Genomic DNA, 12,484 nt, shown 5'->3' with positions numbered 1-12,484 from the left:
GACATAGTTCATCAAGAATCACACACATAAACCATGGATATGATGCACATTATGTTTTGAAATGATAATTCCAATTAAACTTGCAATGAAATTATATTCTTGTTTAATCCTTTATTCAGGTGCATGCAAACAAACTTTGCATGTGAAGTATCTTCACAACTAGGCTACACATATATAAAGGCTGATGACTTTTCATCAATTGTCTGAGTATCTCATAATGGCATACTTCCTTTTGGATATGCATAATGCTATAAACGTTATGAAAGGGCCAATATCTAGAAGAGATATCAAGGTTGAATTAATGCAGAAGTAATATATATATATATATATATATTTCCATATACAAGTAGTAAACATGTATATTATTTGATTATTAAAATACTCTGGATAAGAGGTAGCTGTGGAAAGTTTTTTCACTTGATGCTCATAATGCATAGCATTATGCACATCTCAAAGGAAGTGCATTTTGCATTATGGGATACTAAGGCAAATGATGTAAAGTCATCAGCCTCTATACATGCTTGACCAGCCGGATAGGCAGAATAGTTATCGAATCTGCTCTCCAATTAACAGGTCAGAGGTTCAAATCCTGCGACGGGCATGGATGTTTGTGATTGGTTTTACGTGGGAGATGAACTTTATCACCCAGTGTCAGACCACCATCACCCCACTTATTGGAAGCCTGAAAGTGGCTTGAAAAAGTTCCATGTTTCATCTCTAGAGCACGGTTTCCAGACTATGTAAAATAAAAAGAAAATAGAAAAGAAAAAAAAAACCTACTCAAGATACATATGTACTATAGGTTTACCAAAAACATTTCATGGGTAGATTTGCATAGATATCCTAGTTGGGAAGATACTTCACGTGCAAAGTTTGCTTGCACTTGGATAAAGGATTAAACAAGAATATAATTTCTTAACAAGTTTAATTTAATTTGAAACCAAGAAAAAACTTTCTACATGATAATTCCAGCTGGTATATATGCCATCACACATCCACTCTCAAACCAGCTGTACCAAAAAGGTGTATGAAACTAAAGTTATATCACAGAATTATGTATCTTTATACTAGAATTTGCAAGAATTTCAACATAACCACAGAAATCTCAAAAACAAAAAATTATCTTTGTTTTTCATGTCGTTTTTCATGCACCTAAAATTAATAGCACTTCTTCATAAAAAATAACTTTATTAGATAGGAGGATAGGCAATTTTCCATAAGTAAACATTTTTAATAAAGTTCAAGCATCCCCAAATTTAGATGAAAAATTCTACAAAAAATTACTTTTCAAACAACTGGAAACTTGGTAAAAATGTGCCCAATGTAGTTAACAACAGTGAATTTGCACACTGTAATATCACTTACCATGACTTTTGGCTCTCTGAAATCCATTTGACCATGATATTCTGAAAAACATGCCCCTCTCCCCAAGTTTAAAGGAGTGAAATTTAATTCTGTTAGTAAGAATTATGCACTTTGGAGAGTAATGTACTAAACACACAAAATGCCATGCCAGAGAATAAGATACTAGTACAGAATGTACACCCAGTGTATTTTCTCAAGCCCACTAAAATTTAGATCCATTTTTATGTGTATTTATGTATTAGATTTGTTTCTATTTTCAGTTACTCAGAGAGAGAGAGAGAGAGAGAGAGGGGAGGGGGAACTTCCAACTGTTCATCTCATTTTGTCTTTTGCTAAAATAGTAAAAAAATAAGCCAATATAAAAAAAAAAAAAATCACAGGAAGTTATTTTTAATAACTTCCTGTGATTTGCTATAATTGGTGAATTGTTTTGCCTAGTGCACCCACAAAAAATGAAAATTAATGCTAGTGAATCTAAAGCAAAACTAATACAGTCATCCCTCGACTTACGTCCGGGTTCCGTTCCATCCGGCAGGACGTAAGTCGATACATTAAATCAATAGAGTTATAGGACTTAACCGTAATAATTATACTGTCATTTAAATTTTTAAACCTTATTATAAAACTGTACGGTGTGTTACTGCCACTATAAAACTGGAGAATAATCACCCAAATCTTCCTCTACAATCACATCTTCATTACCTTCCCTGTGTGAACGATCGGGATGTGGCTCCTCTGGTGTAACCTTTTTTTTTTTTTTTTTTTCGATGAAAATGTCCAATGTGCTTTGTTTATTCCTCTTCTTCTTTTCATCATAAATTAGCAAGCAAACGCATCATGTACTTTAGTTTCTATTATTAACTAGCGTTCAACATTGGGGTCCATGTCTTCAGCCATTTTGAGAACATCGCTAACTGCAAAGAACATTCCTGCAAGACCCTTCACTGTAAATTATTTAATTACCTCTTCCTGTTTCTCTTTTCCTTCTTCCTTTTCTTGTTTTTCCTCTTCTGCAGCAGTTGTTCTCCAGTTCGACCAATTCTTCGTTGGTCAACTCTTCAGGAAAACTTTCTACGAGTTGAATTATGTCGTCATCATTCACTTTGAGATTCAGATTGTTTGCTGGACCCACTATTACAAACTTCCAAAATCATGCACAAACCTTTTTAATGTTTCTTTCCATATGCCACTCATACATTGAGAGGTTACTTCATCCCAAGCCACAGCAATATTTTTAATAGCATGATAAATATTGAATGTTTTGCAGAATTGCATGAGAGCCTGGTCATTTCCATCAGTAGTAGTAGTAGAAATGGCTTGTGAAAAAGCTCTCCATAGAAAATAAGTCTAAAACACGGCAAAAACTCCCTGATCCATTGGTTGGATCAATGAAGTTGTGTTTGGATGGAGAAACATGACCTTGAACTTGGTGAAGATCACCTTATAAGAAGTATAAGACGGATGATCTGGAGCAGTATCTAGAATTAATAAAATTTTAAATTCTACATTTTCTTTCACACAATACTTTTTATTTCACTCGCATAACAGTTGATTAAGGCATCCTCAAACAATTTTTGAGTCATCCATGACTTCTCATTGCTCCGATAATGAACTGGGAGTATGCTTCCTAAAGTTTTTGAAGATTCGTGGATTCTCACTGTGCTATATCACAAATGGTTTCAGTTTATATCCAGCCACATTACTCGTAACAGAATCGTAATACAAGCATTAAGAGCTTTGAAACTAGTTACAGATTTTAGCTTTTTGTGGATGAATGTCTGATCGGGCATTTTTTTCCAAAAGAAGGACATCTCATCCATATTAAATATTTGCTGTGGCAAATAATTTTCCTCCGTAATAATTTTATCCAATTTTTCCACAAACTCCTTGGCAGCCTTCTCAGCACTTGCAAATTCCCATACATTTTCACATTATGCAGTGCAAAACGTTGCTTGAATCTCATGAACCAACTGGAAGAAGCATTTAATTCGTAATCTTAATTCAACTGAAGAGACTTAGCAGTTATGGTCACAGTGCTAAGGGGCATGCACTTTTGGTTCAGGTCCTCTATCCATGATGCAAATAGCTTTTCCATATCACCGATAGAACTTTGTCGTCGATTTAATGGAAGCAGATCCATTCACGTCCTCTACGATTTTATCCATATTTTTCAAAATGGTCATCACTGTAGAATGAGACTATCTGAAGTCATGTGCGATCACATTGATGAGCTTACCAGCTTCATATTGCTTTATAACTTGCAACTTCGTTTCAAGATCAATTGTTTGCTTCTTTTTCTGTGATTCTTCAGTAGGTTTTTTGATTGTGCGTGTAGGGGCCATGATGCACAAAACAACGCAAAATAGTTAACAATTAATACAAAAATAACCCTTTTTCAAACACAAAATCAACAGAGGAACTGTTGAAGACACATGCCGACTACCGAGGGAGGTAGCCGCTGAAAGCGCTGTTGCCACTGTGCATGCTTCACCTTACGCTCGCTTGTGTCTTGTTCAAAAGTATAGCCGAAATTGTTATTTATTCCCTTATGGGATCACGGACGTAAGTCGAAAGATGACTGTACATCAAAAAAGTTTAGAGATTTGAACATGAAACTTTGCATCATCGTAGAACAAGCTGAAAGAGATGAACCTGTGGATGTTTTGTATACCAATTTAACATATTTTTCATTTAAATGAATTTTTTTTAATACTGCAATGATTAATCTTGTTCGATGTTGATTACTTTCTTTGTAAAATTTTTCAATGTTATTATTAAAGTATAATTTACAGCTGTTTATTTTAACATCTTAAAAGAGGAAAGCTTTTAAACATTATTTATTTATTTTTTACATATCAGGCACCATCATTATAATAGCAACATAAAACAATTTATGGTAATTTTTGTTAATAAAACAAAACAAACAAAAAAAACCTGCTCCCCAAGTGTGAAATTCAGATATCAAGATGTGCACACACGCATGCAAACACACACACATCCACTGTACACAAGAAATGTTGAATCATGGAAGTTCCTGTTCAGGACAAAGGTGTTAATATTTACAAAACATGACGATAAACTTTGAACCTGAGACAGCATCAATTAGAGCAATGTTTGCACATTTCAAAATAGAAAATTGGACAATTCAGTTTTTGTAAACAATCTAAAAAAAAGGTATCTAAGAAAAAGGCAAGAAAGAAATTCTTTTAGTCACTACTAAAAAGGAAACTGGCATAAATAAAATCAAGAAACAAGTTCTTGTCAAAGATTTAAAGTAAAAAAACAGGAAACTTATCTCAGACTTATGGAAATAATATAGGAAAATTAACGTCCAATTCTTTTATAATACTGTATCTTCATATAGCCAGTTTCCAGTTCTTGCAAAGTCTGCTAAAATCCAATTCTATGATTAGGGAGAAAATCTGATTTGGTTTTGTATTGACTTTTGAATTCTTTAGGTTAGTTCCAATGCAATTTAATTTTGCAGAAGCTACTCAGAATATTTCAGAAATGAAATGTATTCTAAAAAATTCTATCCTAAATGTATCCTTAACACGATGTGTGCTGCTTAAGCTAATTATCAGTCAAGAAAATATTACGTACCACTAGAAATTGGAGATATGGCAGCAGATCTTAGTAGGGTTTACTTGCTTCCTTAGAACGTTTCAACTGTACTTTGAGGCGCTTCATGCCAATTTGAAAACCATTCATTGCTTGAATGGCTGCTTGTGCACTAGCTGGATTATCATAACTTACAAAGCCTGGAGACAAAAAAGTGAAGCTATTACTAAACAATACCAATTACAACAGACTGGGTGGAAAAACATTACAGATATATGCTTACAAATAAATCACAGAATACATGAATATGTTCTATGACCTCATGTTATTAAAAGTTATGATCAAAATAAAAACTACACGATATTTCAATAAAAGGTTTATGTTTCCTGCTTATTTCACGTCATGCAGTGTTGTGAAATATAAATGAAATTATGACCAGTTTACAAGTGAAAATTGACAGCTAATGTGTACGAGATTTTTGATTAATGTATATTTTAACTATTCAAATATAATACAGACACTTCCATGTTGATATAATGCCATTATGGATTTCTCTATACTCATATTGTATTCCCTGCTCCAGCTATTACATGCTATCCTTTAGAAGGTGGATGCCAGAAATAATACAACTATATAAAATTTTATCAGTATGGAAAAAGAAGATGCAAATAAAATGATACTAAGTGTAATGATTGATGATCAGAGGTGCTGTTAATTGTACTAGTAAGGAATGAGTGTTTAATATTCTTCTGTAGATTTATGTTTTATATGATTAAGATTTTAATTTTAGATATGAGAACGGTTTTGTAGTGCTAGGTAACTTGATAGAAGCAGTTTCTGCTCAGGCAGTGTCATATCAAAATGATCCAGTGGGTCCATTTAAAAAAATGCTTTATGCTAAATGCAAAAGAACTTTCGATATACAAATATGAATGAAGAGAACGAGAAAATTAGAATGTGCAAGAAGCCCAGGGTTAGAATGGAATGCATAAAGAAAGAGAACAATGTAGTGAAGAGTAAAAAAAAAAAAAATGTATACATGCTGGTAATGAATAGGCTTGAAGAACCTGGACATAGTAAGAACAGATTAGCTGATTAGAGAAAGTTAGTATGGAAAAAAGATGTCAAAGGATGATCAAGTAGATTTGTATGGAGATTTAACTGTTAGAGGTGTGATGAATGAAAATGTGCATAAGTCACATCTTTCGGACAGTACAATGAGATGCATAATTTGTTTTTGCCTTTGCATGGCAGGAACAAGAGTTAGTGGTGATTGTGGACATGATTTAAATTTGTCACAGGTGAAGGATAATAGTGTTGTTGAGCAAATGCTTAGTCTAGACATGACAACAGTGACTTGAAAATGAGTGAGATGAATGGCATGATGTCCAAGCCGTGTAATTCTGATACATATTGAATGAACCTGAAGGAAAGTTGGAATAGTTTAAGAGAGAGAGAGAGAGAGGATGCATTTGAATGAGCTAGTGTATTGGACATTTGATTGATGATATTGTGTAAGAGAGAAAATGGACATAGGAAAGTAAGCATAAGGTCAGAGAGAGAGAGACTGAAGCATGATGGATTCAATATGGATTCCACTTTTGTTGGACACAGGATATGGAAAGACATGAAAATTTCTTGTCACTTTTGATACTTCCAAAGAATTTGACTGAGCCTGACATCACAGCTTATTTCCAAGCTGCCATCTTATGATCTTCTGATCAGAGAGAAAGCTAGCCATTGGTGGATCGGTTCTCTCTCATTTGATTTTTCCATTTACCATTGAAGTATCCCAAGGTTCTGTGCTTTACTCATACTCTTTCTTCTACACATCAATGATCTTTTCTCACTAATAATGTGCAATTCTATTCACAGCTTTGCTGATGACAGTACACTACATTCCTCATCATTATACACAAAACCTTGTAGTACTCAAATGATTCAACTTTCAAGATTTAATGGCTTAAAACCATCTAGCCATTCCCAAGAAAGGTGAAGATAATTTAGTAAATTTTAATGCTACCAAACTCACAATCCTGCTTTATTTCTCAAATTAAAGACCACACCTTACTCTTCCTCACTTCTGATAACTCTCCAGGCCAGTTTTCTTTTCTTGAGATGACTTTCATTTCTAGCCTAACCTGGCATAAGCACAGCCTCTTCAGCCTCCAAAAAAATTTTGATATTCTTTTTCATTCTAAAAATGACTAATTTACTGCTGAACTCCTGACACTTTTATTAATTTCAAATCTTCCCAAACATAGAATTCTATTCTCATGTCTGGAGTGGTATACCAAAAAACTCCCTAAGAATGCTTGATTGTACCCAGAAAAAGAATTATTTGCTTATTAGATGATTCCTTAATAGATGATAAATGGTTAAGCAGTATAAGTTTAGAAGATGAAAGAGAATATAAAAGAATAAGAGCCATAGCTAAAAGAGAAGTCAGAAAATTTTTAGAGAAAGATGTTGGAAGTTTATTTTCCACTTGGTTAGACTATAATAAATTTAGTTCAATCCTTTACCCAAGTGTAAGCAAACAAAGTTTGCACCTGAAGTATCTTCAGAACTGAGGCAACTCGTAGTAAAGGTGGACCAAGCTCTCATCACTCCTTGTCTCAGTATCTCCCATAATGCAAAGCACATCTCCCTATGGACATGTATAATGCTATGCATTAAGGGAAGGGCCACTTCCCTTAATGCTGACCTTTATTGAGGTTTCATCAGTGGGAGCCAGATCCAGAAGTGGTGATACTAAGGCAGAAGCAATGGAGAGGTCATATTTACTTATACGAGTTGCCAAAAGGTGTATCACCTTATTATTAATTTACTTTGGATTTAGAGAAAGATGTTAGAAGTTTATTTTCCACTTGGTGAAGATTTTGCCTTAGTATCACCACTTCTGGGTCTGGCTTCCACTGATGAGACCTCAATAAAGGTTGAAACCGGTCTGGGTAGTGGCCCCCTTCCCTTAATGCATAGCATTATACATGTCTGCAAGAAGATATGCTTTGCATTATGGGAGATACTGAAACAAGGAGTGATGAGAGTTTGGTCCACCTTTACTACGAGTTGCCTCAGTTCTGAAGATACTTCAGAACTGAGGCAAATATTGAAATTAGAAGAATTTCTAAATTTCTATACAAAATTGTGGGCAGAAATATTAAAAAAAGATAACTGGCAAACATTTAATGAAAATGAAATAACTAAAGAAGAATTAGAAATCAGCCTGAAAGGAACAAGAAATAGAAAATCACCTGGAGAAGATGGGTTAGGTTCGGAATTATATAAGTATGCAGGAATAAGGTTCAAAGACTCCTATTATTTTTAAATAAAATCTATTCAACAAGTAACCTACCAACAGAATGGAAAAAAGCAATTGTGATCCCTATTTTAAAAAAAAAAAAATAGTAGAGATGACCCTAAAAATTCAAGGTATAAGTATTCTAAATTCCTGTTGCAAAATATAGAGCAGAATTTTAAATAACAAACTAATAAAATATTCTGAAAACTTTATTTTAGAAGTACAAAATGGATTCAGAAAAGGACAATCATGTATAGACTTTTGCCTAAAATTAATAATAGAGAAAAGAAGAGAATACAATTTAGAAACACATATTACATTTATAGACTTTGAAAAAGCATTCAACAAAGTTAAAAAAAAAAAGAATTTTATTTAACACATTAAAAGAAAGACAAATACCAAACAATATTCTAAAAGCTATCGTAAGTATATATGAAAATAATCAAATAAAAATAAGATTAAATTATGAACTATCATGTAAGAGAGGGATAAACCAAGGAGTCCGACAGGGATGTCCCCCTTTCGGCAACTCTTTTAATATTTATCTAAATGAAATAATAATAAAATGGAATAAAAATTTCCGCCAAGGTATTAAACTTTCTCCTACTGTGAACTTAAACACTCTCCATTTTTGCTGATGACCAAATAATAATTACAAATTCTGAAGATAACTTACAGAAAGATATTTTAAATTTAAATGCGATAGCCAAAGATTATGGAATGATAATATCAACAGAAAAATAAAACGATGGCATTTAAAGGACAAGATCCAGTATGAACTAAAATAGTAATAGATAATAAGATTTTAGAACAGCTGAATACATTTAACTACCTAGGACGTATGATTACATATGAAAATGGAAAAGACATAATTCTAAAAATTGTAAAATATTTAAAAATAACAAGTGTGATTAACAATTAAATTAAATTAAAAGTATAATTAAATTAAAAGTATACAATATGTTAGCCCTGCCAGTCCTATTGTATGGAAGTGAAATCTGGAGAATAAAACAAAAAGACAAACAAAAATTAATAACAGCTGAAATGAAGTTTATGAGAAAAACTGCAAAGTATACTCCATTCGACCACAAAAGAAATGAAGAAATATGAAAGAATTAAACCTGGAATCAGTAATAGAAAAAATTAAAAAAAAATAAACAAATGGATGGAACACATTGAAAGAATGAAAACAGAAAGATTATCAAAATAAGTCTTAAATTACAAACCATTAGGAAAAAGAAAATGGTGCATTCACTAAAACTAGGAACTTGGAATGTCAGAACCCTGTACGAAGCAGATAAGCTAAGAAATGCTATTCAGGAAATGAAATGTGAAATTGAGATTTTAGGAATGAGTGAAGTTAGGTGGCCAGGATCAGGCAAAACTCAAGTTAATGACAATGTACCACTCTGGAAGTAGTGAAAACAACCATCAAAATGGAGTTGGAATAATATTAAACAAAGATGCCAATGAGTCACTGTTGAGCTTCATTCCCTACTCAGATAGGATGATGTTATTAAAACTAAAAGGTCAACCACTAGATATTAATCTTATACAGGTCTATGCCCCTACTGCTGACAAGAGTGATACCGAGATCAAAGAATTTTATGACCAATTAAAAGAACTAATGAAAAACACAAAAAAACATGATATTAACATCATCATGGGTGATTTCAATGCTAAAGTTGGGAAAGGTAGAAGTGGAGATATAGTTGGTGAACATGGACTGGGAACAAGAAATGAGAGAGGAGACTGTCTTATTCAATTCTGCCAAGAAGAGGAGCTAATAGTCACAAATACATGGTTTAAGCTACCATCCTGAAGGCGATCACCACAAGATAATAATACAAATATAGTCAGAAACCAATTGATTACTTGCTAATTAATCAACGATTTCAAAGTTCTATAAAGAGTACAAAAACCTATCCTAGTGCAGATATTGCTTCTGATCACAACCTACTGGTGGCAGAGTTACAACTTAGACTGAAAGCTATACTTAAGAAACATCAACAAAAAAGGTTTGATTTGGGAAAATTAAAAAACAGAGATAAGAAGCAAATTGAGTCAAGATCTGAATCAAGAGCTAGCACTTATCAAGAATGATGACATCATGAGGGTTGATGAATCATGGGACAAATTGAAATCTGTCTTCATAGAGAAATGTACCAATACCTTATGTCCTAATAGAGCAGTAAAAAAGAAAGACTGGATAACTGATGAAATTCTTTCTCTCATGGATCAACGCAGATCATATAAAAATCACAGTCCAACAAAATGTAAAGAGGTTCAAAATATTATTAAAGGCAAGATCAAAGAAGCAAAAGAAATCTGGATGAATGAAAAATGTAGAGAAATTGAAGTTCTACAAGAAAAGCATGACAGTTTTAATCTACACAAAAAGCTGAAAGAGAGCTCAGGTATATTTAAGAAAAAACAACTGTGTCCTTTGAAACAAAAATGGAGAAATAATATCCGAAAAAGATGACAAAATACAAGAATGGGTGAAATATGTAGAGAACTCTTTTCTGATAACAGACAGAACCCAGAAAATACTTATGAACAGATGGATGGTCCATGCATTCTAAGATCAGGGTAGAATGTGCACTGCACTCAGCTAAAAATGGTAAAGCCTTAGGCCCTGATAGAATACCAGCAGAAATAGTAAAATTATTAGAAGGTGACAATATTGCTATATTAGTAAAGCTATTTAATAAGGTCTATGATACAGGCATATTCCCACAAGACTGGTTACAGTCAACCTTCATCATGTTAGTTAAAAAAGAAAATGCGAAAACTTGTAATGACTATAGAATGATCAGCCTAATGATTCATGTTCTCAAAATGTTCCTGAAAATAATTCAAAAAAGAATATACAGAAAATGTGAAGACACCATCAGTGATACCCAGTTCGACTTTAGAAATGGTTTGGGAACAAGAGAGGCTCTTTTCTGTTCTCAAATCTTATTCCAAAAATGTATTGATCAAATCAAGGAAGTATTCATTTGCTTTATTGACTTTGAGAAAGCATTTGATAAAGTCCAACATACTAAAATGATTGAACTATTAAAGAGAATTGGATTAGATAGTAAAGACATGAGGATCATTCAAAACTTATATTGGAACCAAAAGGCATCTGTTCAAAGTTGATGACATTATTACATCATCATCATCAAATTCCTGACATGTACCCTCAAGGGGTGTACAGGATATGATAGTACTACATGAAAAATTTACATCATTACGAACTTCCTATCTACAATTTTCCTCCAAATTAGTCTGTTACTTGTCAAGACTCCAACATTATGAGATCTTATATTTCTATCGCATAAGGCACATTGTACAGTATCCCACCTATATCATCATCTTCCTCTGGGTCGTTTTCCAGCCAACCTGGCAGAGAACACTGGTTTTGCTAATCTTTCAGTCTTGGTAGTGCTTGGAATAAGATGCCACTTCTATTTTGTATATCTTATGGGGATCATAGCTATTATCTAAGAAGAAGTGACTTAAGTGAGTTCAGCAGTGAGAGCAATGTCATTGGAACAAATTGCTCTAGCTCTGTGGGTTAGTGTTTTTAGGATACCATATTGTTGAGATGGGTGATGGTGTGATTGTTTGCGTAAATATCTCCCTGTATGTGTCAGTTTTCTATAAACCAAAAAGAATAGGGAACCATCTGGAAGACATGTGATTAGTGTATCCATTAAGAGCAGACAGTCATTAGCTTCCAGCTTCATTGTAAAGTGGATTTTTGGGAGTTGGCTATTTAAATGCACTAAGAACGTATCCAATGTGTCTGGGCCACATTGCCAAATAGTAAGCACATCATCAACATAGCGCAGCCAAAGGCTTGGTTTGAGAGTGGCTGTATTGATAGCTAGCTTTTCTAAGTGTTCTATGTAGAAGTTGGCTGGGGGGGGGGGGGGCACTGCTGTCCCATCTAATTGTTTGTATATTTTCTCTTTCCATGTAAAATAACCTGTATTTACTGTGAATTTAAATAGTTCAAATATATTGGGAGGGGAGTGACTTTAGTAAACCAAGGGTTTCAATTAACGGTACATTTGTGAATAGTGAGATGATATCAGAACTCACCATTGGTTTTCTAAAATACTTTTTAGGCGGGCAGAATTTTTAACAGAGGAGGGAGAATTGTTTGTGAGAGTGGCTAGTAGCTTAGCTAAATGTCTAGCCAGTTTGTATGTTGGACTGTTTATACTATCCACAATAGGGTAAGGGTATATGTACCCTGTT

The 12,484-nt window shown here is 33.5% G+C and overlaps 1 protein-coding gene across 4 annotated transcripts in view; it reads right to left on the bottom strand.

The window, feature by feature from the left end:
- LOC150104072 (CUGBP Elav-like family member 1) overlaps positions 1-12,484 on the bottom strand; it is a 579,257-nt gene that overhangs the window by 16,462 nt on the left and 550,311 nt on the right. For 3 of the 4 annotated variants that reach the window (XM_090397270.1, XM_090397272.1, XM_090397271.1), the window contains one exon: positions 4,969-5,126. The exons of the other annotated variant lie outside the window; for it this stretch is intronic. In XM_090397270.1, coding sequence (XP_090253396.1) covers positions 4,999-5,126 — 128 coding nt within the window. In that variant the 3' untranslated portion in view covers positions 4,969-4,998. The remainder of the gene's footprint in view (positions 1-4,968; positions 5,127-12,484) is intronic. 4 annotated transcript variants of the gene reach the window in all.

This window comes from Typopeltis vanoorti, chromosome 8 (genome assembly GCF_054136105.1).
Source record: "Typopeltis vanoorti isolate ZY-2024b chromosome 8, IOZ_Tvanoo_1.0, whole genome shotgun sequence".
Lineage (NCBI taxonomy): Eukaryota > Metazoa > Arthropoda > Arachnida > Uropygi > Thelyphonidae > Typopeltis > Typopeltis vanoorti.
The sequence above is the reverse complement of the archived record's forward strand: the minus strand, read 5'-3'. Positions and strand labels throughout refer to the sequence as shown.